The sequence below is a fragment of the Falco biarmicus genome, chromosome 12 (assembly GCF_023638135.1).
Source record: "Falco biarmicus isolate bFalBia1 chromosome 12, bFalBia1.pri, whole genome shotgun sequence".
Classification (NCBI taxonomy): Eukaryota; Metazoa; Chordata; class Aves; order Falconiformes; family Falconidae; genus Falco; species Falco biarmicus.
In genome coordinates this window covers 7,246,277-7,272,698 of record NC_079299.1, presented here as the reverse complement: position 1 = coordinate 7,272,698, position 26,422 = coordinate 7,246,277, and the positions used below count along the sequence as shown (strand labels likewise).

General features: G+C 38.7%; 1 protein-coding gene across 3 annotated transcripts in view; it reads left to right on the top strand.

Annotated features, from left to right (window-relative positions):
• Positions 1-26,422, top strand: part of DISP1 (dispatched RND transporter family member 1) — a 92,190-nt gene that overhangs the window by 40,843 nt on the left and 24,925 nt on the right. For 2 of the 3 annotated variants that reach the window (XM_056357030.1, XM_056357031.1), the window contains exon 2: positions 16,717-17,250. In XM_056357030.1, the coding sequence (XP_056213005.1) occupies positions 16,717-17,250 (534 nt within the window). Of the gene's footprint in view, positions 1-9,197; positions 9,334-16,716; positions 17,251-26,422 lie in introns of those variants that run through there. The other variant, XM_056357032.1, reaches the window with a different exon arrangement.

The window sequence follows — 26,422 nt, the reverse complement described above, 5'->3', positions numbered from 1 at the left end:
TATGCAGGCGTTGCTCGTATTAAAACAGTATCTGGCTGGTGACTGTTAAATACTGCAGACTAAACAAGGCTGGTCTATTAAGTGAGATTTAAAATTGTAAAAAGAATATTCGAGTTTTAATATCTGACCACTGCTATAAAGGTTCAATGGCTTGGTAGTAAACCAGTTTCTTGGCTTTATTAAAATTAGCAGTGCCCATACCCTGGAACAGGTACACAGCCTAATTAAGTGAGCTGAAAGGGAAGGAGTTGCAAAGGGACCAAACTTTTCTCCCAGCCACGGGCCGGCTGCACAGCTGCTGCCGCCGCAGGGCTGCCAGAAGTCTTCAGCAGCTGCTGTGTGCCTGTCTCCATGTCTGATCCGGAGGTGGTTTACTGGTGCTGACTTTGTACAGCTGTGGGGCTGCTGGCATATACCCAGTCACTCTTCTTTGCCAGGATATAAAAAAATATCTCCACAGTTGTACTCCATAATGACCAAAAGTGACTAGTGTTCTCTCAATTCCCATACCCTGGTTTCCTGTGCAGACTGCTGTCAGTCCTACTGCTTCAGAGTCCTGAAGTGCTTGAGGATCCTCAGATCTTGGGTGCAGGAAGAAGCTGTACTCTTAAATACGTTTCAGCACCTGATCCTCAGATGCCTTAATTCTTATGCAGAGAGTTAATCTGATACTATAATTCATGTAACCAGTACAGAATTGAATCCTGTTCTGAAGAATCTCCTAGAAATGGGTAACCTGCAGGAATTGGAAAAAAATTACATTGTCTAACCAAATTGGCTACATACATCACAAAGACTGTAACAGAAGTAATCTAATTGAAGTCTGATGTTGAATTCAATCTTTAAATAGCCATCCAACTGTATTTATTGAATGTAAATCTCAAGAGATACCATCAGGTTTGAATAGCCTGCAAGTACATAATCTTAGACATTTGGTCAGTACTGGATATCTTCAATATAAAAACTTGGTTTGTTATATGGACCTCATGCAGAGAAATAATATATCTGGGTTTGTAATACAATTGTAATGCAATTTCTATATACGTTGTTCTTTTCCAGAGGTTTTTTTGATTTAAGAATTGATCAGGAAGGTATACAGTTGCAGTTTTGTACTGAGAAGAATATAACTCAGAGCTGTGTGGTTCTAGGGAACCTGTGTTCTGCTGAAGACACCAAATCTGGTTTTTAAGAAGATACACCTCGGTATTCCCTGGGTATAGTGTAAAAGGAATAGAGATAGCGTTAGAAAAAAAACCTGACCCCAAACATGTTGAAGAAAGTTACATAGATATTTCATAGTTTAGATTTGTCTCAAGGTTTTTGACTTAAAGTAGCAGGTAAAACAGACACGTAATCAAACTTAGTTTAGTGAAAAGGTTTGGAAATGATGTGACTTGTGTATGATAGGCAGTAACTAATTTAGTCTAACCAGTGTGAAATCAGAGGATCCTAGAGAAATCTGACATCTCCTTCTAAAGCTATAGAGGTTAGTGCTCTGAAAGGTTTGGCTCTTGATTTATCTGAATGTATGAAAAATTCCCAGGCTCACATCTGTTTGCTAAAACGCAGCTAAAAAGACTTGACTTCCCATTGCAGGAGCTGTGTTTGGGTAACCCTCTGGCAGGCAAGTAGCCTAGTGAGCAAATATTGAGTTTGTGCTCAAATAGCATTTTCTCTTGCCTTGTCTGTCAGGCCTTCGTTAGTGTGTCAGTAAAGCTCACATCAAATAAAAGCTCCTCTGTGGGCTCTAGCAATGCTTGTTTACTCCAAACTCTTAGATCTTTTTTTTTTCTTTTTTTTTTTTTCCTGAAGAAAAAAAGATTAGCTTTGGTGCTTATTTCACTTTCTTAATGAGGAAAGGTGAAGGTGTGATGTGGGCTGTGCACAAAAACAGGGGGAGCTCTTTCATGCCTTGCTTTAAGGTTTAGGCAGTTAATTTGGAAATCCTTTAGAAAAATGAATAATTAAGCAGCCGGTAGGGGTTTTCTATGCTGTTACTAAGTCAAGGGAACAACCTGCTAGATTGAAGGTTGGTTTTGCAGTATGTAGAAGTGTTTGAGAACTACAGTTCCCACCTAATTTACTCTTAAATGAATAGCAAGAACCTTCCGCTATTGAGCTGTGAAAGTGAATGAAATGAACTAAAAAATAATTTTCTGATATCTGCAACATAAATGTTCATTTTGCACATGACTGTTTATATAGTATACATATTATAGGCAATACTCATGCAGTTGCAGTGAATACTGATGTTGCATTTTAAGTTTCCCTTAATTTGGGTGCAAAACAGTGGTCCCTATCTTAAAAGTAATTGGTATCTTAGTGTTTTAAAAGAATCTCTTACATTTCAAGATTTTGCTGGTTCCTGAACTAAGAATATGAATCTGAAAAAGTGACTTTTCCTTTGCTTCTCTAGCTGAAATAGAAATCGGGGTAGTTAAGTTTTCTGGACTGTTGTATGAATTCTTCCACATGATGGGAGAAGTGCAGTTCTTTGTTTCTTTGATTATAGACAAGTTTATATGGTGGTTACTGTAACAATATTGGTAAAGTGCATTTCTCCTGTCATTTGGAAAAAAACTATGCTGCAGTAGTCACTTTCACTGTTAACATCAGGATGGTGGTTGTAATTTAAATATGGGTGTTGTACAAGTGATGGAAGTACTACTTTTTTTATATTACTTGTTTATTTTACATTCAGGTGAAGCATTCTGTTAGTTTTTCCCTCTGGTCAGTCTGGACAGTTTTACAAGTGACATTATACATGTGTGCACTTACATAAGATACTCTTAAGTGTAGTTTGTTCATAGTGGAAAAGGTACACCTGTGAGAAAGGAATGTAAATGAGAAAATGTAACTGTGTAAACATGTTTATGCAGCTGCATTTTAATATAACTTATTATTGGAGTGCTCTGTTTAGAGAATAAAATGATTACAACTGAAGACAAGCTATTAAAAATTCCTTTAAAACAGTGAGCTGTAGATAAATCAAAAGTATAGATCTTCAGTTCTTTTTTATACTTAAGATTGTACTTAAGACTTATTTGTGCTTAACACGTTTTGATCATATTAGCATCTGAAAACTATTTGAGATGCTAATAAAACTATCTTACAAACCTTCTGTATTACAGCATTTTTGCGGAGTATTAAATCTGATTTTCCCCCCTGTTTTTCTTGATTAAAACACAACTTTATTTTTTATTTTAGCAAAAATTTTAGTAATAATTGCTTCCAGTGTGGGGAATTTCAATAATTTAATAGCTTTTCAAAACTTTTTTCTGTTGTTGGACTTGGGTTACTGTGGAGCTTCAGATACACATTTCAATTCAGAGTACATGTGATTTGGAAACATGAAAACAGAAGTTTTATCTCTATTAGATCTTCACTGAAAAAAATCATTAAATTGATGTTAATATTTCTGTTCTGTAAGTAGATAAAACAAGACAGTCTTACATTTCATGAAACTCAACCTTCACATGACCTGGTTTAAAACCTCAGGATCTCAATGAAAAAAATTAGAGAAATACTGCTAAAGTGTCTTATTTCAGTTTGGAGAGGTGGGGGGAGACTGGAAAATGTCTCTACATTACTTTGAGAGCTTTTAAAAAAAATCAATTAAGGAAGTAGTTTAGAATCCTGCTGTAGTTGTTTGCAATAATGTACTGAACTGACTTTTTAATTACACTAGGGATTTGAGAGCACATTGTTCTAGGCAATTCATGGACAATGAAAGACTCTCTTTGCCCCCAGAAATTTATTTCTGTGCTTTGACTTTGTTATTTGTGATGATGTGACCTTAAATGTCTGGTTTCTAGAATATTAAAAGAATGTCTTGGTATTCAGTTTTATTGAATGTAGCGTGTAGAGTTAAATTTCCTGATTGCAAGCCAGAAGTCCTTTGTTTATCCAAAAAAACCCCAAATAGAGCATGATCGGCAATTGGGTCTTTACATTTCCTTTGTCACTAGTGCTGGAGAAGATTGCTTTGCAAGACTTAAAGATTTTTCAGCCTCTATGTGCACTTAGTTCTCAGCCTTTCTTGAGGATGTCAGTTTTGAAAGATCTTGTGTTGAAGTCTGGATGAGTAGAAACTGGAGAAGGACAGACAATTTACTTCCTCATCTATTGATCAGACAATATTTCATCCTCATGGCGCTAGCAGTCTGAAAACGCAAGACTTAATATTTAAGACTTTGGCCATAGGTATATGATGATACTGAATCAGTTTTGCTTATGTTATGACCTTTATTTATATGAAGGTTTGTATACTCAAACCCTTGGCGGGGAGGGGAAGTGTATAGAAGGAATGCCAATGTAAGAGGATGCGAGTTTTTACATCTAATATCTTGCATTTCATTCACTTCCTTTCCTTCATCCTGTATCTCAAAGAAATAAACCCACAGATCTAAGGACAGGTTTTTCATTGCTGGGTGGTTTTGGTTTTACTTTTTACAATATTTTCTTTCATCTCTGGATGGGTAACACAGGTTTTAAATTAACTCCACTGTCTGTTTCAAGGCTCCCAAATGCCAGTTGAGAGTTTCCATCTTGGGGTGATGCCTTATGACGCAGCCGTTCTATTTTCAGGCTCAGTTTAGGTCTAGGAGCAGACGACTCGTGTTTGTGTGGCTGCAGTCTCAGATATCTAAGTTTGTGTCTTTGCCTCATATTTCTGGACTCAAGAGCACTTGGGAGCACCGTGTAGGCATTTGGATATCTCTGCAAAATTGTCAGGTGTGACACAATCAGTGGCAGTCTATACCTAGTAATCTCTGATGGATCAAGCTGACTGAGTCCAATTAACTTTCTTAATACTGTGCTCCTGGAGTGTCCCGTGTACTGCTAGAATCTGGAAGATCCCAATGTGTGCCCTGTGTGCCTCCGAATAATTAAAGTAGCTGCTGCTGTCTCAGTATTACCTCAGCAAGCACTGCATAAAAATATACTTTAGTATGAAAAGTAGTGAATAAATGGTTGTCCCTACCATGTTTCTTTCACTGTATTGTTTGTTTTAAATGGCATTTGGTAAATTGCCTACTGTAAGTACTGTGCTGTGGCATCTAAGATGCAATAGAAAATATTGTGTCCTAGAAAAAAACACCCGTCAGGAAATTCTGTAAGTGGATAGGAATTGTAATAAAAATTCAGTGCAGCTCTAATAAAATACTTGCAGAGTATATGTGCCATATACAAAACTCATTATGTCGTTTCAACCTCTATTTCTGCCGGGTTCATAAGCAATTCAGCAGAATTTCTACTGCATCTCTGGTGCCCTCTGTCTGGCCTTCAAGGGTTTCAAAAGCCTCTGTCCTTTTTCCCTGAGAGCTTGCATGGTCCTTCAGCATCAATTTGTCCACAGAGCACCCAAAAATGCCACCAGCTCTCCTGTTAACATCCAACACTGTCAGTCCCACAAAGTCTTCTGAACCCCTCTCTCTTTAAAAGACACTGCTGTGACGAGAAGAATCTGTTATTCATGTCCTGTTAAGCTCAGAGGGGCATGTAAAGGCATCCAGCCAAGAAACAGTGCAGAGAATAGCTGCACCTGCAGTGTTGGAAGGGTGATAACTTGATAGCAGCTCTTGAGCATAGGCAGCCAAAGCTAGCAGAAGGGGCTGGCGCTCGAAGGCACCAGGCAATGCCATCAGTTTAGGAAAGTCTGTGGAAGAATCATGGCCAAGAATTGCAACTCTTTGTATCTTGCTTGAAGAAACAGAATGGTGAGAATTCATGCATTACAACACAGTATATCAGCCGTGCTTTGTAAATACAAATACAAGCTCGAGTTTTTAAGGCTTATCTTTTTATATGTTACACAAACTATAATTCATTTGAATCTCCAATATGGTTATTATCCTAACAGTATTTATATTTTTTTTCTTAAGGATTGTACACAAAATTCTGGGAACTGTATTAGTATCTTTACTACTACTTGATTTGATTTGTTAAGCATATTATGAAAAATGTTATTTTTAAATCTCTGTGATAAAAAGAGGCTGCTTACCTTAAGTTATGACACGAGATGATTTACCCATTTTTGTAAGATTAAAGGATTTTTCTTCGATCAGAACGTGGGAAGTACTTTTGTTTGCCCAGAGCAGCATGTCAGTCTTCAAGGGCTTGGAAGCTGAAATCACACATTTTTAAGTAATCTGTGAATCTCTATAAAGAAAAATAATATTAAAAATTAATCTTCAAGATGGCATGATAGTCAAATTTTATTCTGCTCATTTTCTCTTTAATGCATAGTGACGCTTTTGAGAGTACTTCTTATTTATGATACAAATTTGATAGCTCCATAGGTAGGTGGAACTTCCTGGTGGATTGAGGATCATATTGACTTAAACCCAGGCTGAATTAGCCGTGCAGATGTCCTGCACGTTCTCTGCATATATGCATTTCCAGGTGGTGGATGGAGCAGGGTGTGTTACTCATTTATCTTCTTGAGGCTTCCACAGATCAAATTTGACATCCCTGATTTGTCTTGAAGTCATCAAAATTTTTCCATGCTTTTCCACCTTCCCCTAGTTCTCCTGTGTGTGCACTCCATGTGCTGCAGAGCTATATTTTCTATACATATTTCCTGATCACTTACAAATCAAGTCAGAATTTGTCTGATATCGCTGGAGATGAGCAGTGGGATAAGTACATTAAAAGTTGAATGTAGTGCAGGAGGGGATGTTAAAGGGTACATGATGGAGGTGTCCAAACCCCGGTGTGCCAGGGGAACATCATGCAATTAAGACTCTGCAGGGATAGAGCATAGCATGGGGGAAAGGTTTCTGAGCACACACAGTGCTGAGTTTGCTTTTCTAATAGTATAAAGGCAGTCTGTAATTCAACTGACAAGTCTGTAATTCAAATATATAATACAGTATTTAAACCCAATTTGCACAGCAATCATTTTATTAGAGCATAACCTATGAACATACGTTATACATCCATTTTACTGTCATTCTTGGGGGGGAAAAAGTATCTGCAGTAAGTTCATGTCCTAAGATACAGTAACGCTATTTTGTGCTGTACATAAAATCTAAGAGTTTTGGTAGATTTTAATCCTTTGGATTTTTATAGTGCTTTTTCTCCTAGGTATCAAAGAAGTGAGCAAATACTATGTGCCTCTTGTTACTTCTTTGAGGTGGTTAGCAAATATAAGTGATAGAGTATCTGCAGTGAACTGATATACAGTAATGTTTACATATTTAAGAAACACTAGTGGACAGGTTTTTCAGAAAATCATAGAGTTTTGTGACTTTGGAAAAGTAGCCTTGAGATTATTCTTGTAACGCTTCTGGGCATATATTATGCATTTCAGATATTCAGAAAGTGAATACCATATTGTAGTCCTAGTTCCATTTTGGGTTGTGGTTGGAAGTTACCGGCTTTGCAGTATTGCTGTCTCGTTCAATGAATGTATCTGAGTTTCTTGTGTAAGAGCTGCCCACAATCAATGGCTCTATGTGGGATGGAAAGCAAGTTTTCAGTTAGCTGACATTAAAAAAATGATGTTCTAGATAGGATGCTGATGCTGTGTGGGAGGTGGAGACAGGGCAGCTGATGACAGTGACATTTTCCAGTTGAAACTAAGTTAGAAAGGCAAGGAACAGGGGTTTAAAAACCAAGAAAAGCTTCTCCTTAGAAGTGGGGAAGCACCACAGTCTCTCACCACCTGTTAAAGACCAGATCCAATGAGCAGGAGGAGCTGCCTTGCATAAAAACAAGGACCAGAGTTAGGATGTGTAATTCTAAGGTCACACTGAGGGAAACTGATCCCCAGTGTTGCCTTTGGTAAGATTTTTTTTTTTTTTTTTCTCTGCAAAGATGCTACTAGATGAAAAATTCCTTTTGCTTCAAGCAGTTCAACTTGACCCTGAAATCAGAGCTCCTGTATTTCAGCAGAGGGGAAAGAGAGCTCTTCTAAAAAACCAGTCCCAGGTGGATTGTCATCTGCTTTGGGGTGGCAGGGGACTGGTTTATATGATCTGCCCCAGGAGGGTGCCGGCTCTGAGGTTTGCCTCTGAGAATACCGCTGCTGTGGAAATGCCAGGAGTCACCTCCCAAAACATGAGGCTTGTGTGCATGTGAGATGGAGTAGCTAGCCCAAGCATACCCTGGTAGAGCAGGTTGAGACCGGCTTGTAGCATTTCCCATAGTAGTATTTTTAAAAGTTCCTCATAATGCTGCTCTGTGAACTGAACGAGTACAGTGTTCCCCACCTTAATCCTGGGCTCTTTGGAAACACAACCTGCTGCTTTATTCCTGAGGCCCTGGAATCGGGGGGGTTAAATATCCCTGGAATGTGGCAATCTGTCTTCTCCATTTTGACTTGTCAGTGACAAAGCTAATCTTCTCAGCTCATGGAGTTTTCAGGTTTTTGCCTTAGCGGTCTGTAATAATTGCATTAATGGTCTGTAATAATTCAGTTTGTATTTATGAAGACTTTAAAAAAAAAAAAAGGCATGAGGAGCATGTGGAGGTGTTTACTTTTGGACTACCAGGTCCTTGAGTGTTCAGGCCTGAAAGACACTCAAGAAAAGTTATTTTAGGTACAAATACCTCAAAATCTGGTGGGGGAAAAGCCCTGGTTTTACAAGACTGATTTTGGTTTGGTTTGGGTTTTTTTGGTGGGGTGGTTGCTGCTTTTTTTTTTTCTTTTTTTTTTTTTTTTGTGGTGGTTGGAAAGGTGTCAGAGAGTTGTAGCCACACAGAGATACTTTAAAAACGCCCGAGCACCAAAGGATGGATAACACATTGGCAGGCGCTAACGGGGACTGAAGTGAGTTTGAAAAACACTCCAAATGACACCGGGTGCTATTTTCAGTGTCCCTCCCGCCTTCCTGGGCTCTTTCCACCTCAGAAAGGCTGGCGGCGGGGCGATGCCGCCTGCCGCTTCCCCGGGAGCGTGTGCGACGGTGGGGAGCTCCCCCGGGGCTCCCGCAGCTCCCCGGGGCGCAGGCGGGCGAAGCTGCGAGCGCGGCTCTCGTCTCCACATGGGCCTTAACCGAGCCCAGACGAAAGGGGGGCTGGGACCGAGGGCGGGGAGCGGCCCCGGGGCTCCCGCAGCAGCAGGGAGGAGCCGGCGGGTGGCTGCCAGCTCCCTGACCTGCCGCGGGAAGGGGGCGGCCCCGGCGGCGGAGAGCAGCGGCTCGGCACGGCTCATCGGCTCGGCGCTCCCCGGGCTCGGCTCGGCTCATCGGCGCGACTCGGCGCTCCCCGCTCGGCCCATTGTTGGGGCGACTGCGGGAAGAACGGGCGCGTAGGTGGGGAGGGTGGTACCTGGATGCAGAGGGTGCTGCTTTCTCCTGACTGCTGAGCTTCCCCGGCCTGGGACTGGTAAGCGTTAAGGGGGTGTGTTGTGTTGAATTGCTTCAAGTCTGGCCGTGGTGTTTCTTAGGTTACAGCTGGAACAACTCGGGCTTTCAGACAGCGTTAGGATGTAGGTTTAACTGAGACTATTGTGTACCGTCGGTTTATTTACACTAGAATGCTACTTTGCAATGCAAGTAGACTCCTGAGCTTGTAAAAGGCTACAGCTGGGTAGAAATGCTGGAGAGCTTAGAACAGGACCCTGTTAGCTCTGAAGAGTCTGGTGAGAAAGAAAAACACGCCCCCCCCCCCCGGCTCGAGATCCAGCCACTTCAACAGATGTGCTATTATAAAAGTGGTACATGAGGGTTATCATTTGGCCTTCGGAGCGCGGCTAAGCAAATGGGAGACTAAAAACCAACGTACACTTGGGAAATGAAGCGGGGGAGGTGGGGGGAATCAGTTCTCGTGTGTTTAGTTTTTGAAGAAAATTGTTGTTGGACTGCTAGGGTAAAAGCGCTTTGCTGTATCTTCTGTAGGTAAATGCAAAGACTGCTCTGTGTTTGTCAAATAGGTGTGACTGCCGGTGTATACCTGCCTGACATGCGCTGGCATTCTCGCCAAGGGTTTCGCTTGTTTAATATATAGTAGTTGTAATTATGTTAGTGCTTCTATTAAAATATGAAGAAAAATGCTATTATTAGTAATGCATTCTTTGAAGATGTTCAGACATAGCTTTTACATTTGGACAGAAAACTAAAAAATCTGATTCTAAACAGATGGTCGAAGGTTTCTCAGCCTCTTACATAACGCTAATGTAGTCGGGATGACGATAGGTATAGCTGGAGCTGTATCGTAAGGAATATTGCAGCTGTAATAATTAAAATGTTAATCCCACAGCATGATGAAGTAAAAACCTGTGAAAGTTTCAATGCCTGCAACTCCTTTTACATCTAGAAAGAGAGTATTTTGATTTTTCCCCCCTCTGCTTAAGCAGGATTAGAGCTATTTTGGATCAGAATACTTGCAATTACAAAAACTTAGGTGTCTTTCATATGGTAATGGAAAGCAAATAAGTTGTGCAAATAAGATTGTGTGATGACAGTGTTGCAGTTGTAAGCAATGTTTGGGTATTTTAACAGCTTTACATGCTTTTAAACTGTGCTGCGGTATACCTGCTTTCCAGAACCACACACGTTTTTTTCTTGTAGCAGTATGTTTTGTTCCAACCATTCCTGCTTGTAGCTGTATCCTTTCCAAGACTCAAGGGTGTTTTGAAACATTTTTCAGATTTTCTTAATACGTTTTTTCCATTTTCTCTACATGTATCTGCTTAATTAATTGTTATTATTTTTCCATAAAATACTAGATTATACAAAACTTCTGGAAGAGAATTTTCAGGGCTCCTTGTTGTTGCTTCTATCTGTAGTTTAATTGTATTTGTTGTGAATTCTGACTTTAAAAAGACTTTGTAGTTAAAGCACTGCAATTGATTATTTTTTTTTTCGTCAAAGCCCTGCAAACGATTTCTGTAAATGGTCTGCTGTTGTTCTACTATTTGTGCCAGAAGAAGTAACTTTAGCTTAAAAAGCAAAGCAAAAATCTATTTCTGAAGTCCTGAAGAACAGTGTTTTTCCCACCCTTTCCAGTCTTTCCCAGCTCCCTCACCCCACAGCTGTCGCTGGTGTGGGGCAGTTTGTGTGCCAGCTTGGCAACACTGCTTTGCCAGTGCCCATCTGTAGCATGAGCTGTGGTTCTGGCACCGTGACATCTGGAAACTCCCTGTCACAGGAATGGCAATTCCCGTGCCAGCCTGCCGTGCAGGAAATGAACTCATGGTGTCTCAGGTTCAGGACGGGACAGCTTCTCAGCCTCTCAGGCTGTGGAGAGGGATGGAAGGGCTCGATGGCTCGTGAAACGCTTGGTACAAAATGGAAGAGCCGAAATTTCCCTTCTGCAAACCTCTTCTGCTTCGTAATTGTCTTCTAACTACTGCTGCGTGGTACAAGTACTTAGATGGTTGAAAAACTGCTCATGAATACAGTGACATTAGTTGAGAAAATGGGTATTTATAGACTGCAGAAAATAAACTGACCGTAATGGTATTTCTCAAAAATAGGAGCTACATTGTGTCAAGCCTCAAAGTGAAACAGTTACATTAATAAATATATCAGGTAAACTAGTGTGTTGATGAAATAAGAAGTAATCTTCTTTAAAGTGAAATACATCTATTTAAAATATAGTTTAAATACTTGGAAGTGGAAAGGACAGGGAAGGCTTGTTCTAGTGAGCATCGGTATTTAGTGAAAGCTTTTCAGGGAAGACCTAGTGGTTAACAGCTGAAACGGAAAAGCAAGAATCAGGGTACTGAGGGAAACCAAGGACCACATATGAATACATAGGAGTAAGAGCTAGAGAATTTGGAAAATGTCTAGCTGAGAGCCAAAATGGAGATCAACAACCATAAAACATTAAAAAGCTGTTTGACTTGCTAAAACCATTGCAATGATAGATAACTAGACATCTCCCATAAACCCCAGTATCAGACACCAGGCACCACCTGTTACTCCTGTGAGCACTGAGAAAAAGCAAAGATGCAAAGAATTTTGGTGATGTGAAGGAGGAGAAACCCCCCCTTAAGAGTGGCTGTGCACTGGCTGGCACAGCAGATGAATTCTGGAGAGGATTTAACAGAGCTTACAGACTGAGACAGTGTAACCCATTTGCCACGTTGAAAACTTCACTGTCTTAAGGGACTACAAGGCCATTATAATATTTCGTCTGGTAGGGGACCTAATAGGTAGCATTGGGATTGTTAAATGTTGCTTCTTTCAAGAATGCACTACTTCTAGAATCCAACTGTTTTAGATGAACTTTTGACGTGAAAAGATGTTTTTGTTATTTCAGACATCACGTTTATCTCAGAACCCTGATGCTTTGTAGCTGACGGGTCTGCAAGGTCCAGAAAAGCTGGACTGGTTCAGCTGGCGGAGTAGTGTGATGCTAGCTATAGCTGAAAGGCTTTAGATATCTTTTAGGTGAAGTCTGAGTTTTGTCCTACCTTAAATGAAAAATGTAAAGTCTTATAACTAGCTTAGATTTGTTTTAGTGCAAGGTACAGATTTTGGGGAGTTTTTCTTTTTCTTATATGGTTAAAACAACCCTGAACACTTAACTGTTCTCTGTCGTCTTCTAAAGATCTATAAATTATCTGTACTAATGTACTTGGTTATACTAAATTTCCACTACATCATTCCCACTTGAATTTGCACTTCTATCATTCTCAATTGCAGGCATTATGAGTCCAGGTGGGATTTGTTGAACCAATGTTTTTTTAAAGTGGTTTGTTTTTTTTTTTAAAGAAACTTTAAAGCAAAGAAAAATTCTTTCGGTTGCAGCCAAAGAAACAGGTGAACTTAATCCAAGTCTAAAAAGAACATGCTAGTTAGGGAACACCAAATCCTACATAGTTTTAGTGTGGTACAGCATTACTTTATTTCCTGAAGGTCTTGCAATGCAGATGGCAGATGTGTGCTGGGTAAGCTGTGTTCACTGTTAGCTCCACAAATAATAGAGGGATTATTCCATAAAACTGTCATGAAGTAACACTGTCTGTAGAGACTGTGGTACTTCCCAGATATGACACTCTTCCAATCTGTTGTTTTGAACTGCATGGCTAAAGTGCTTTCTTAGTAGTTGCTTTACTTACGTGTTATCAAGCATTCAGTAATTAAAGATAATTCTGCTTTTCTTCCCTTAACGATTCAGCATAATTTCTAAATAGATGTTAATATTTAAAATACCTTGTGTCCAGCAAGAGAGGTGGATACCTAAGTGTGATGTATTAAACATGTAGGTTAACACTTTTTCTCATTATACTTTTATCTTCTGTTAAGTAGGGCTGCCTATATTAAAACCTGCATTATCTATGAACTCATTATTCAGAATACCTGTCCACTGCTTCACATTCTTCAGATGTAAATTGGTATAAGTCTGAAAGTCCCACTGTATTGGAGAATACCAAATCCTAAAGCAGTTTGAGGAATGTAACAAAACTATATTTCAGTATTGAAAGAATTGAGAATTCACAAAGATTGTGTTTTGAAAGATTCTTATTTTTAGGGGTTTTTTTTTTTCATGATGAACAGGTTCTTTGATTTCCCACATCCATGTGTTATTAAAATCTTACTGTGCTTGTACTTGTGGCATTCTAACTGGCTTATTTGTGCATCCTCTAAAGGAGAGATTCTCGGTTTAGAGTTTCCTTGGGACATTATTACATCTCTCAGTAAGTTCCCAGTCACTGCAGTTGTGGCAGAGGAGACAAAATACGGCAGAGAGATAAGAATATAATCTAAGAATATATTTTGGTGTGATAGCTGCAGGTGAAGTTTCATTGTCAGTAGAGTTGCAGTGACCAGAATAGAGTGTCACAGAAATGAAGTACCATAGTACATAATTTTTAATACCCTCAAACATGTGCAAAATTAAACTCAGGTAATATTAGACTTGTTAGGTGTCATCAACCATCTCACATTTGTTTAAAGGAAGTAAAGCTACCAAACCAAATTAAAATGTACAGCCCAACTCATATTCTAGAGGATTGGTTTGAGTCCTCATCAGTTTTTCTTAGCTGTGAATAAAATACTTAACCAGATAGCTACTTTAAGCATCCAAAGTAGTCTTTCTCACTTTAATATGGTATTGAAAGAACTTCAAGGTAAGCAGGTGCTTCTGTTGCCTTGCTCAAAGACTCCATGTCCAATGGATGGAACTCAATAGTTTCTCAAGGCTTTGGAAGAAAGCATCAACTTGATCTGTTAAAAATTTTATAGCTTGAAATAGTTCGTGAATAGCCTGTTCAGCAGGAGAACAAAGGCAGAATTGTGTGTTATGGTGGTGATGATGATCTTTGGCTTTTCTTTGAATTTACTAGTTTCTAAAGAGTCTTTCTAAAGATTGTGTTCAAACTCAAAGGCATACAGGTAGATATTACATCTGTTGAAAAGAAAGCATTTTATTTTTGATCATATTAAGTGGAGGCTGCTGGATTGTCTGGAACAGAAGTTAAAAATCCCATGCCCGCGTTCACGAGGGGCGCAGATACACTGAAGGTTCCAAGCTGCTGTGTCTGTGCTGGGATTGCCCAGCTTCATACACATGAGTTAGCTTGCATCTCTGTTTGGCACATGTGTGTCTTGCGTGTAAATGTGTGGTTTCCTTTATAAAGTGATTTGAAACAGCTACTAAAAATTATGTTGTGTTATCTCAATTGCTGCACGCTGCAGATGTCCTGGGTTTAAGGCAAAAGGGTGGTGTGCCTGTCGTCTTGAAGGGTGAGATATTTGCAGTATCTCTGTACTTTTTCAGTTATCATGGTCATCTGCAGGATAGTAACTTTGATTGGTGTACCGCAGTTTCAAGTGATGATACGTGTGTCGAAGTTTGAAACAGAAATGTAACAACATCACTGTGCAGCCTGTCTCTTATGTGAGTGAATGTGAAATTAAGCAGCCAGAAATTCCCAAAATGCTGCCAGACGCCTCGAGAGGGGCTTTCTCTGCCTTGATGTCCAGCTCTTGCCCTGTCCACTTCAGCAGGCTTTGAAGCTGCCTACAGGGCGGGAGAGAACCAGGCTGTTCAAATACAGCAGTATTTCACGTAACTAATACGGCTTTTCAGACTGAAACGAAGTTTAGCCAGCCACTTGAATTTACTCTCTGTGCTCAGCAGAAAGTCCTCATGGGCTTGACTTGCCTGGGCCAGGGGAGGGGATACCCAGCAAGAATGTGTGGAATTGGAGGTTGGAAAAAATATGCCCATCAAGCAGCATATTCTCCTGTTCTGAGTGGTTATCTAAATGCAAGTGATTTCCCAGGGCATCTGGCTCTGCACATGATCTAGAACAAATAGCAGAGGATTAATTTGCGTTTCAGAAGTGAAGGATTTAGCTATGTCTAGGGGAGACGCTGCGCAGGGGGGCTGCTGGGGGTAGCATTCCACTCTGCAAAGCACTTTCTGCTCAGAATTAGCGTTCAGGCAATTAAATAGCTCAGCTGGCTGTGCAGGCTTAGCACTCTGAGCACTCAGCAAAGGTATTGGGGAAGAAAATGTGTTAGAAACTTCCTCACTTATCTGCCTTAATCTGTATGTTGTGTCTTTCTGCAGAGTTCAGTGTCTGTAATGCAAGCCTTGCAATTTGGACTTGGAATGTTGTCGATTAAATTCAGTATTAAAAAGGTAGCATTAAGTTAGACAAAGAAGTTGTAATTAATTGAATTAGTTTTTAAGCTAGTGTTGATGTATTCTTCTAAATAGTGTGTAGTTAGTGTTCTTTCTTCTTTCTCCCTTCTCTGACCCCTTGACCCCCTCGTCCACCCCATAACTTGGGAAACAAATTCTTATCTAAGTGTTGTTCGACCTTTCATGTTATTTATCAAAATAATCATCTCCAACTTATTTTCAAACCTTATTAAAACACGATTATAGTTAACACAGGGGAAACTGGCTGCTGCGAGCACCTCGGAGAAGTTTTAATTTTGAGCCAAACTCATCAGTCACCTTTCCAATATTAATAGCTTTCACTTACGTTTTGCTTGAAGAAGACAAGACTTTAGAAGAAAATCTTTAATATCCTTTATTTACAGTGCAGAGCATATCTTAACTGCCTTTGGAATATGTGTTGTTTGGAAGCATGAGCTTCTCAATCAGCAGCAACTGAATCCTGGGATTATTTTTTTTTTTTAGGCTTGGAAAAACATGAGTTTGTAGTGTACCTTTTCTTGTTCGTAACAGTTTATTTTGAGCTTCTGCTAAAGACTTGGTCTACCATCCAGCAACTTTGACACATCTGCTGAAGTGGCTTTATTTAAATAAAGCATTTTAAAATAATTTCTTCAAAAATACAAATTTGCCTTGTTTTCAGTAGAAATTGGAGATAGGAAAGGAAGTTACTGAAACTAGCACATTAATGATTATTAAACAATCTCTACACCATGATCCTGTCTCCTGCTGGCTTTCAAAGCCCACGAGCAAATTGCAGTGCAAAGTGTGGATGGTTACGCAGTTTATACCAAAATCTGTTTTCAGAAATAGTGGATAAATAAATTGTGCAAAACTATCCTGTGCATCCCAACCATTACATTTCTGCCGTGACCCGGAGACTATGGAATGTCTATTCATTTGACTTATATTTTGGTTTAGTCTCTGAGCATTTTGTAGCTTCACTCTTTTTGTTGAACAAATGAAAGTCCTTCAAAATGTTGCTGGCAGTGTGTATGTGACTCCTTTCTATTTCCCTGTGTTGTGAAAGATGAGCTGAGAGAGGAGCTTCACTCATCTTAATCTAAATTTATTTCTGAGCATCTGAAAACACTGCAGCTCTGAACTTTGCTTTATTTTTTTCTTCAGGAACATCGCACATCCACTGAGAACTTGGAGCATGGCTATGAGCAACGTCAGTGACTCTGTGGTTCTGAGCAATGGCAGCATCTTGTCAAATGCTACCGGCCCAGGTGTTGCAGCTAGTGATGGAGATGTCATGGTCCAACAACTCCCATCCAAGGAAACACCAAGAACAAAAGCGAGTCCAAATGGCTGCCTGCAACTTAACGGTACAATCAAACCATCCTTTTTGCCTTTAGACAACCAAAGAACTCAGCAGATGTTGTCGCAATGCTGCCACCCCTGTCCATACCATCATTCTCTAAGTAGCCATAATAACAAGCAAGAATGTCATTCAGTGGTTGGCAGCTCAGCACCATCTCCTATGACTTCGTGCTGCATGCAGCCACATACTGAGTATTCAGCATCTATTTGCCAAAAACAACCCCCCATATATCAGCCTGCCTGCTGTCTTCAGCCCTCCCCGTCTTTCTGCCTTCACCATCAGTGGCCTGACCATTTTCAGCATCAGCCTGTGCAGCAACATATAGCCAGGATAAGGTAAGCAGATTGCATCATTTGTAGTTCTTGGTACGGTTAATGTTTTCCATAACTATTACATTTTCTTACAAAAGCAGAAGATCTAAAAGGAACGTGAACCAAATTTCTTCCCCAGTGTTTTTATAAGTTAATCTTTAACACATTACTGACTTCCCCCCGCTCCCCCCAGAAGAAACCAAGTCAGGAAACTAGTTCTGCAAGACTACATGAATATTCCTGAAGTGAATTAGTTCTTTCTTGAGGGGGAAAAAAAAAGGCTGTTTTTTCTTCTTGGGGATTGGTTTTCTTCTCAGAAGCTCGTTAACTCTTCTACAAGACACAATGTACACCTATACTGGGTGAAACAAACCAATGCAGAGCTAGGTAAGAAAACATGGAAAGAACTGATATGTCTGCATAGTCTAATCAAAACCCATATTTCCTCAAAAAATGATGCATTGAAACTACTTTCAACAATTTTCTTTGTCAGATCAGCTGGTTCAGTAAGTTACCCCCATGTCTTTTCGGTGTATGTATCTACTAAACTTTAGTTGTGCTTGGATTGAGAAATTTTGAATTGTTCCAGTTTTTAATCCTTTCTATCTTCCACTTTGTATGAACTTGCCTTTTTATATTTGTTGGCTTTGGTGTTCCAGTGACAGTAGTCCCAGCTATAGGGAGCAGCAATGACAAGGAAAATCTACAGCCTGCTGATCCTGGGCAAAATCAGTCAGTCCAAGACACAATTTCTAAAAATCAAATTCCCCATTGCAGTAAGACACTTTAAAGCTTTTATGCAAGGTTTGGGGTTTTTTTTCTGAGTTGCAATTGGGCCAAACTGGATGAATTTTCTCTGGAGTAATAAAGTTGCCCTTCTCCCTGTCATCCAACAATCATTGCTTGAGACTTTGGAGCTACAAGTATTTCTTAGTCAGGTACAATTATTTTGTCTTGATGAAATGTATGAACTAATTTTATACTACTGAGAATATTAGATTAGGACAAATATGTAATATGGAAAAAGTCAAAGTGAATAAAGCTCTTTTCCTGAAGGTGAAAGCAGATGAGAATAAGGATAATAATACAAAATGCAAATCAGCTTTCCCCGGCCAGTTATTCCTCTTATAAATGGAAAAAATCTTAGTTGTTGGAACTGCTTAGTCAGACATGTTTTTTTCCACCCCATACTTGTTAAGTAAAGATGAAAACTTTTATATAATTTTGTATGCAGAGGTATACAGGAGGTTGAGCCATTACAGAATCCATCAGTCATACTTTTCGAATTGTCAGAATGGGTGCACTAATTTTGCTGTTTTTCTCCCTGCGCAGCAGGACTCTTCAACTTCATCTGTATTCCATAGCTTTGAGGAAGGGAATAAATGTGATCCATAATCTGGTTTTCTGCTCTTATTCTAGAAAAAAGATCAGTGAAAAGTTCTTCCAGTTATGGTAAAAAAATGTTTTCCTTGGCACTTCAGAAATACAAAAAACTGTTTGAACTGCTATGATGGGGATTTTGAGCCAAGATGGGTTTTTTCATCTTGCACTCCCTCACCGTGGTGTACATTTGTACATATATGTACATAAATTATAAATAATCATTTATGAATAAATGTTTGTCTTGATGTTAGCAATCAAAATAAGTATACAGTCTGACCTTTAAAGCACCTGTACTTATTTACTCAGCTATATGTGTTGGCATACCCTATGTATCCCTATCAAGTGATTACTCTTTCATTTCTGGAGTTGCTTCTAGCTAAGGCAACTGAATTTTCTCAGCAAGAAGATATTTGCAATATGCCTTATAGGTCAGCAAATCAAACGAGTCCATCTTCTAAAAGACACCTAGCTTCTGGTTGCGGTTACCTGTTCTTTTAGCTCTTAACTTAGGGTAAATAGGACTGAGGTGCCATGTCATGTTGGGGAAGTTGGACTACTTGTGCGTTTGAACTTCTTAGATTGGCTGTGGCTGCATTAATGGAAAACGTGTACATTTCTATTGCTTGTGTTATTAGCATGGAACCAAAGACTGCTTTTCCTTCTGAATAGTCTGCGAGGTGTGTCTAAATGTAGTAGTCTCCCATTGTGTTTTAAACCTAGTTTATCATACTGGGAGGCCATTGTCAGTGAAGACCTGTTGGTAGATGGTAAAAACAGGGAGCAGCTGAATGCAGCCTTGTGGGTGGATGGATATATGCTTAGGAAGAAGCAAACTGTCTTATTTGTAGTTACTGCAATGCTAAAGAGAATAGGTGATACATGTATCTTCATTTTTTACATGCTCAAATGACTTTCTGTACACAGAAGAGTAACGCTTGGGTATGCGATATTTTTGCATGATCTTTGTTCCACACTTCAATTTTACTGCATTTTGAGCATATAATCTGCACAACAGCTTCTTCTCCAGATATTTTTCTTACAAGGCTAATTGGAAATCATCCAACATGCGCATGTTTTAACAGGATTATTTAAAGTGCAGGTTCTCATATGATACATTAATTAAATTCACTGCGTAGTCAAAGTAGCTTTCATTTTGGTTCTTTGTATTTTTAAAAATGCATTCAAATATTGTTATAACTTTAAGGTGGGGGGAAGATGTGATTAGATAGAGTGGGGCAAACGCTTTTTGCAAACTGTGGCTAATGCGTACAGCTCTGGGCAGGTAACCAATTGTTTCAGCACGACAGGTTTTGTCAGGTTTTGAAGCCCAAGGCTTAACGTTTGTCAGTGACCTAATATTAAAGGAATGTGGCTCTGGTATATCACTGCAGATTGAAGTGTATAAAGAAGACAGATTGAAATAATGCCACACTTGTCCTATCGTCTTAAACCTGGCTGGATCTGGAATTTTGTAGTGTGTTCAGCTTTGAAGTTTAAACTAAATTACATGGAAATGTCATTTATACACTGTAACTTGAATGTCTGTGCAACTGGAAATTTGTTTTGGATTGGTGAAAAAGGCTTATAGCAGAAAAGAAAATATTTTTAGTGGTTGGTGGTGTACAATATGATTATGGCAAAAAAATCTGTTGTAAAAGTAGGTAAAATAGGTCCACTGTTGGTCATAATGATTCTGATGATTTTTAGATATTTTTCTGAGGCTGGAAGATCTTGAGCAAAGTTTTTCATGGTATTTTGTGTACATACTTAAGACTTAGTTCATTCAAACATGTCCATACCTCTTTTTAGTGGGCATAGTATCTTGACCACAAAGACACTCCTTGGGAAATTCCAGCCATCTCCATATCAGAATGTGATTATCTGGGGGCTTGATTTGCTTTCTGACAAACAGTTTCCAAACTTACCTGTTTGGAGCGTGTTATGCTTAGTTTTTCATTTCAGGTATTATTGGAAGACTTTTTTTTTCTACCCTGCCCCTTTGGAGGACTCATGTTGAAGTAACCCTTTTTGTCTGAATGCACTTCTGTATCTCAAGATACCTGTGGGGCTTAGGGCCACTTGGGTGGTGGGTAGTTATTGCCTTTCCTTTGCTGCCATCTGCTTCTGTAATAGTCGGCAACCTTCACCAAGTAGTCAGTAGAAATGAAGAAGAACCGCCAAGTAGGGCTGTTAATCTGAAGAAGTGGAAGAAGCACAAAGAGTGATGCTTGACAACTGGAAGCATCAAGTTAGGAGTCACTAGGTAAGAGTAAAACTATACAGCCCAGCAGCATGTGTAGTGCAATGAAAGTAGGATAAAATAAATAATGAAGGGTTGCATACTCTAGCAGAACTAAAAGCTACAATAAATAAGTGTAAAACCAGAAAACTCTTTAAATCATTCCTGGTATTGTTCAAAATCTATTCTTTATATAGGAATGTGTGCATGTAAATAGGAGCAGAAGAGGAAGAACGTGCAGAGATCATTCAGTAAGTTGTCTCAGGGTTGTGGAAGGCATGGGGTAACAGTGCTGTGCATGGCTCTTGTCTCTGGTACCAAATTGAATTGCTTCTTTCAGACTTGTATGTGAACTTTTGAATAGGAAAACACCAGTTAAAAGCTATCAGTATCCTTGCTAATCTTGATGCTATTCCTTTTGGAATCTCTCTTTGGTGATACAATTTGGAAATCTGAGGTCTGTCGACTTGGAAACAAAAGGTTGGGGAGAAGAGGTTAGAGAGCTGCAAAAGAGCTGATGTTACTGCTGATAAGGAAACTGTGCCAAATTGCCAGTGCGTGTAGTTCTTGAGCTTCTGCAATATTGAACCAATAAATCCATACAAGTACTCTTTGCTTGGAGCAGACCTGCTCTATATCACCTACCATTATTTACATTTCAAGACTACAGTCTTAATGCTTTTGACTAAAGCAGGTAAGTAGAGAACAGTTCTGAAAAGTGTTTGAATTATCTCTGGTAAAAAAGACGAGATAAAAAGACATGTAAGATGATCTTTGCATGACTGTGCAGTTCTCTCAAGCTAGAACATGAAAAGAAAATCAGTTTTAAAGCCTCACAGAGTCATTAATCTGCTTAAAATTTAAGACTTCGGGATATATGTAAATTACTCCTCATCCCTTACCAGGCTAGTATGGAGGTTTTAGCTCCCAAAGCTTGGATAGTTTGAACTGCTGGATTCAAAATTTTTGCTTGCTAGGCCAATTTATATTTTAAGCTTAAGGCAAAAACCATGGTACTTCAGAGTCAGGAAACTGGTAAAGCGTTAATACCTCCAGACTTGCTGTACATCTTCCTTTCAGTTATATTTAAGCTGTCTTTTGAACTGTTTTGGCATTGCAGATTTATGTGACAGTCCTGGGATTCTGAGTTCTGCTGTATCTCAGAATGTTCTGTGCCACACACTGTTTAAACAGTATTGTGGATATATTTGAATACTTACACTTTTAATTAATACTTTAAAAAGGAGATTTATAAAAATGAAAAAGCTGTGAAGTGAGGATAGAACATTATAGCTGCCTCTTACCCATTTTATATTTTCCTTCTAGTTACTTGGCATAAAGATTAGAAGCAGAAAGAAATAAAAAGCTCTTGTTTTTTCAAAAAGCAAGGGAATGTTTGCCAAATACCAGTCTTAATAACAAGACTTTGTTATGAAACAGCTCCCTGCTTGAATTCCAGGAAAAGGATAATTGTTATCTAGTACATTCTGCATGGCTTGCCGAGCTGATTATACGTATACATGTCTATACAATATTTTCAAATATTCTCATTTCAGCAACATTAACTGTTCACAAGAACTCCTACATGGAGTTTTTTAAATGGAGTGTTTTCCATCTATCTAAATATTTTTCCATTTTGGAAGTTGTTAGCTTCTGCTGTATTTGATGCATTAAAAAGATACTTTTGTTTTTGCTTTTTATATGGAATGTGTACTAATGTTTTTTGTACAAAATACTTATGCATATACTGCGTTATAATGTAATAAAAGAGGCTTACTCCTTCTAGGAAGATTAAAAATAGATATCTTTAAAAAAAATCCTTTAGGTCAGATTTTTGAAGGTTGTTTCTGAAACTTTTTATCCACCTTTAGCCACTAAAAGGCAAAAGCTGTTACCATCATTTCATGTAGCGTTCAGGATGTTCCAAACATCTTGATTTGTTCTGTAGATCAGGAGTTCCTGTGTGTTGGTAATTTGTATGGAAACAGTGCAAATTCTGACTTTATTCTCATTTAAGCCATTTATTCCGTGCTAAAATAGGAATCCTTTATCCAATGGCTTCCCGAATGAAGAGGCTAGAGGCACATGGGAACCACAAACTAGATGCTGCTTTTCCTGTTCCAGCATTAATAGCCCCATGGTATACTTGGGAGCCTTGATGGAGTTGAGAAAAGGAAAGGGAATGTGTAGCAGTCTCGTGCATCCTTCCGAATCTGAGCCCAAATGTGAGATTCTCTTTCGTGCACGTGTGGAGGAAGAGCTCTCCCTGTGATCAAACAAATGAGCCGGGTCTGGTTTTTTTTCTCAGAAATAATTTTTCATGGCAGTCAGTAATTTGAGCTGTGCTTTCTCATTTTTACTCATTTGACTAATTTTTACTTTGTCTTACATTATCCCTGAGTGTGATACCTTAAGAGGTTTATTCTGGTTTTATTAATTCATTACCCTTCCCATGATGATTATTATGCATTGTTGGCTATGCAGACAACATGCTGCACTTGCTATTGCCCTTGCACAGAGCTGAAAGCAAAGAGCTGACACACAGAGACCAGGATACAAATAAAAAAAGCCATTTATAATTCAGTGGCTGACCAAATTACAAATAACATGCCTAGAAAAATATTAAGTGCACTTAAAAATTTCCCTTATTCATCAGGCAATCCAAGGGATTTTTGCAGGCTTTTAATTGTACTAATTAAGCATTAGTATTTGTCTAGACTTCCGATTGCTTTGAAGCAAGCATTTTTTTGAAGCAATAGGAAAAAGGGACTTTGAAGGTTCCTGCTCTGGTCTGAGTGCAGCTGAGTACCAGCCTTGGCCATATTTTGACCTTTAGTCTCTGCCATTTAGAAGCTCCAGATTCTGTGTGTGCTTGAAGATGAATTTCCCATGCCCTGTGTCTCTCACCTTTCCTTGAACAGAAGAGCTAGTACTTAACTAGCAATCTGCTGGGCCTTTGAACTGTAGTCTTCGGAAGATGTAAAGCTGATAATGTGAGGGACATGGTAAAAAACATGGGTCCTTTCTTTTGTACTAAATTGACTGGAAAACCAGCATCAGCTGTGTTCATTCCTGAAAAGGAGTAATTGGTGTGGTTTTTGAGATGACTTTTAAAACTGAGCGCTTAAGTACAGGTAATTAGGAAAAATAATCATGGCTGAACAACAAGAATGATGGCGGTTTATTGGAATGCTTTGACCGTGTGTAGTTGTTCTCATGCACTTTTAAATTAATAGGTTGTAGTAAGGTTCAAATGTGAAACAAGAAAACACTAGACAACAAAAAGCAAAATTATAAACTACACATGGCCAAGTGACCTCATCTTCAGCACTCTTAAAGAGGTGGGCTTTGAAAGATTTGGGTATTGCTACTTAAAAGTTTTCAGTCTTCTTCGTGATGGGGGGGAAAGTGCAGAAAGAGGAACATAGACTTTGGAAAGCCGTTTGTAAGTTACTATAATTCTCTGTCTCTCTAGCTCTTTCCAGAATCACTTGTCTTTCCTCTCTGATGATTTCAATGTTGTCTTCATCTCCTAGTAAGTAATAATTGATGTACATGCTTTTAATTATAGTCAGTGGTGCCTGAACAGTAAAACAAAACAAAAAACCCCAAACACAATGCAAGAGGGAAATACAGAGGGCACCTGAGCAATTTGGCATTAATTTTGCTACACTGAGATTTCTGCCACGATATCTGCTGAATAAAAAAAAAATAATTTATCTTAAAGCTTTGACCGTCAATGCAAAATAGAAATGAGATGGTGCCACTAACAGATTAGTACAAGTAAGGGAAGGTACAGGTAGAAATCCTGATCATACTTCAGATAGCCTGGCTCATCTATTAGGAAATAAGTTTGGGTTTGGGTTTTTTAATATCATCATAAATAGATGAATGTACTGGACTAGCAAATCTGCATACATCACTTCTCCCACTTTTACAGTATTTTCTGTGATGTTAATGGGATACCTCCTCACAAAATTCTTGCGTTCCATTTCCAGTTTGTAGGATGTTTAGTTCATTCAGTCAAATGCGTGAACTTTGCTAACTTTTTGCTGAACAGCTTTGACTATATTAAATCTGTTTAATCTTGCAGTGCTTTTTTTGAGTCTTAGTTACAATACTGAAAGCCTTTAAATCTTCAGTAAATATTCCCTTTTTTTGCTTGCTTCTTACTGAGCAAACAACAAATTTAATCTCAGGACATACAGAAGCTGGTGTTGCATTATATATGTACAGTTTTTCATTTGTGTCAGCATATGCTAAAGAGCCTTCTTAGTATAATTGCTTGCTAAATCCCTTTAAATCTTTTAATTGTGTTGAATATACATACAGTTTATATAATTAAAAAAATTATTACATTCTAAGTGACTAAATGCACAGACATCGGAACAGCAGCTCAACAGCAAAATGCATGTTCAAAGTGAAATACTTTGCTTTTAAAATTTAGAAATGAGAAATTCAGAACAAAATTGCTTAATAATAGTATTTTCACTTGCTGCAAGAGGTCGGATACATATAAAGATAAAAACTAGCATTTGTCCCTGTACTCAGTCTGATAATCTGGAGAAATTATTGTAGTCTATCTTCAGAAAAGCTCTCTGGTCAAAGGAGGTTTTCTGAGAGCAAAAATGAACCCCCTGGTGACTTACATTCACAAACTCTTACATCTGCACAGGAAGGAAGACTGAAGCATGTACCAGTTGAAGCGTGATATGTGACAGCCTGAAGTCTCCCTACTCCAGAGTCAAACTTGCATATGCTTACTGTCAATCATTAATGGCTAATAAAAACACGGATTTCAGTCTTTGTGGAGAAATACCTTGATAAAAATAGGTGCTCTTGTACATCTCTTTCATTTTCTTTGGTAGCGTGGGATGGAGTTTTTCTTGTGTGTATGTTGTGATTTCTTGGGTCATGTTAATTTCCTGTCTGTCAGAGAAATACAAGATGTGACCATGACCTTGCATTGCTCCATTCAACTGGGAAGTGTAATAAAACCTGCTTTGAAATAAAATATTTCTAAGGAAGGAACTTTTTGCCAGTAAAAATGCTGAAAACTACTCTAGTCATCATTTAAATCCCAGAACGTATCTATTAATTTCACTGTAATTACCAAGAAAAGAAAAAAGACTAATGGTTTTAGACTTGTGAAGGATCTTGAAATAATATTAGTCTGCTCCAAATTAGCTGTTGGCTTGTTTTCAAATAATGATTCATGGTGGTATTTTACTAAGCCTTTTTTATTGTCTTGAATAGTTCAGAACTTTTGTTTAACTTGCCAAACAGTGCTCTATGTGGTCCTGCCCTTAGTGCTTCAGAAGTTAAAGAAATATACATATATTTATATATAGCTTCAATTAAACTTTTTGAAGAAGCGTGTACTTTAAATTATGTGTAAAATCTGCCATTTAAATCTGGGACAATCCAGTTTATGTTTGATGGCAGTTTTCTTATTGACAGCTTGAGAACTGTGTTTAAAAGTGGCTACGCTCATTAGGGAAAGAAGAATACAAGAAAAATATTTCTAGGGTGTATATTACTTGGCTCCTTCATATGCTGTCAGATTTTCCTACA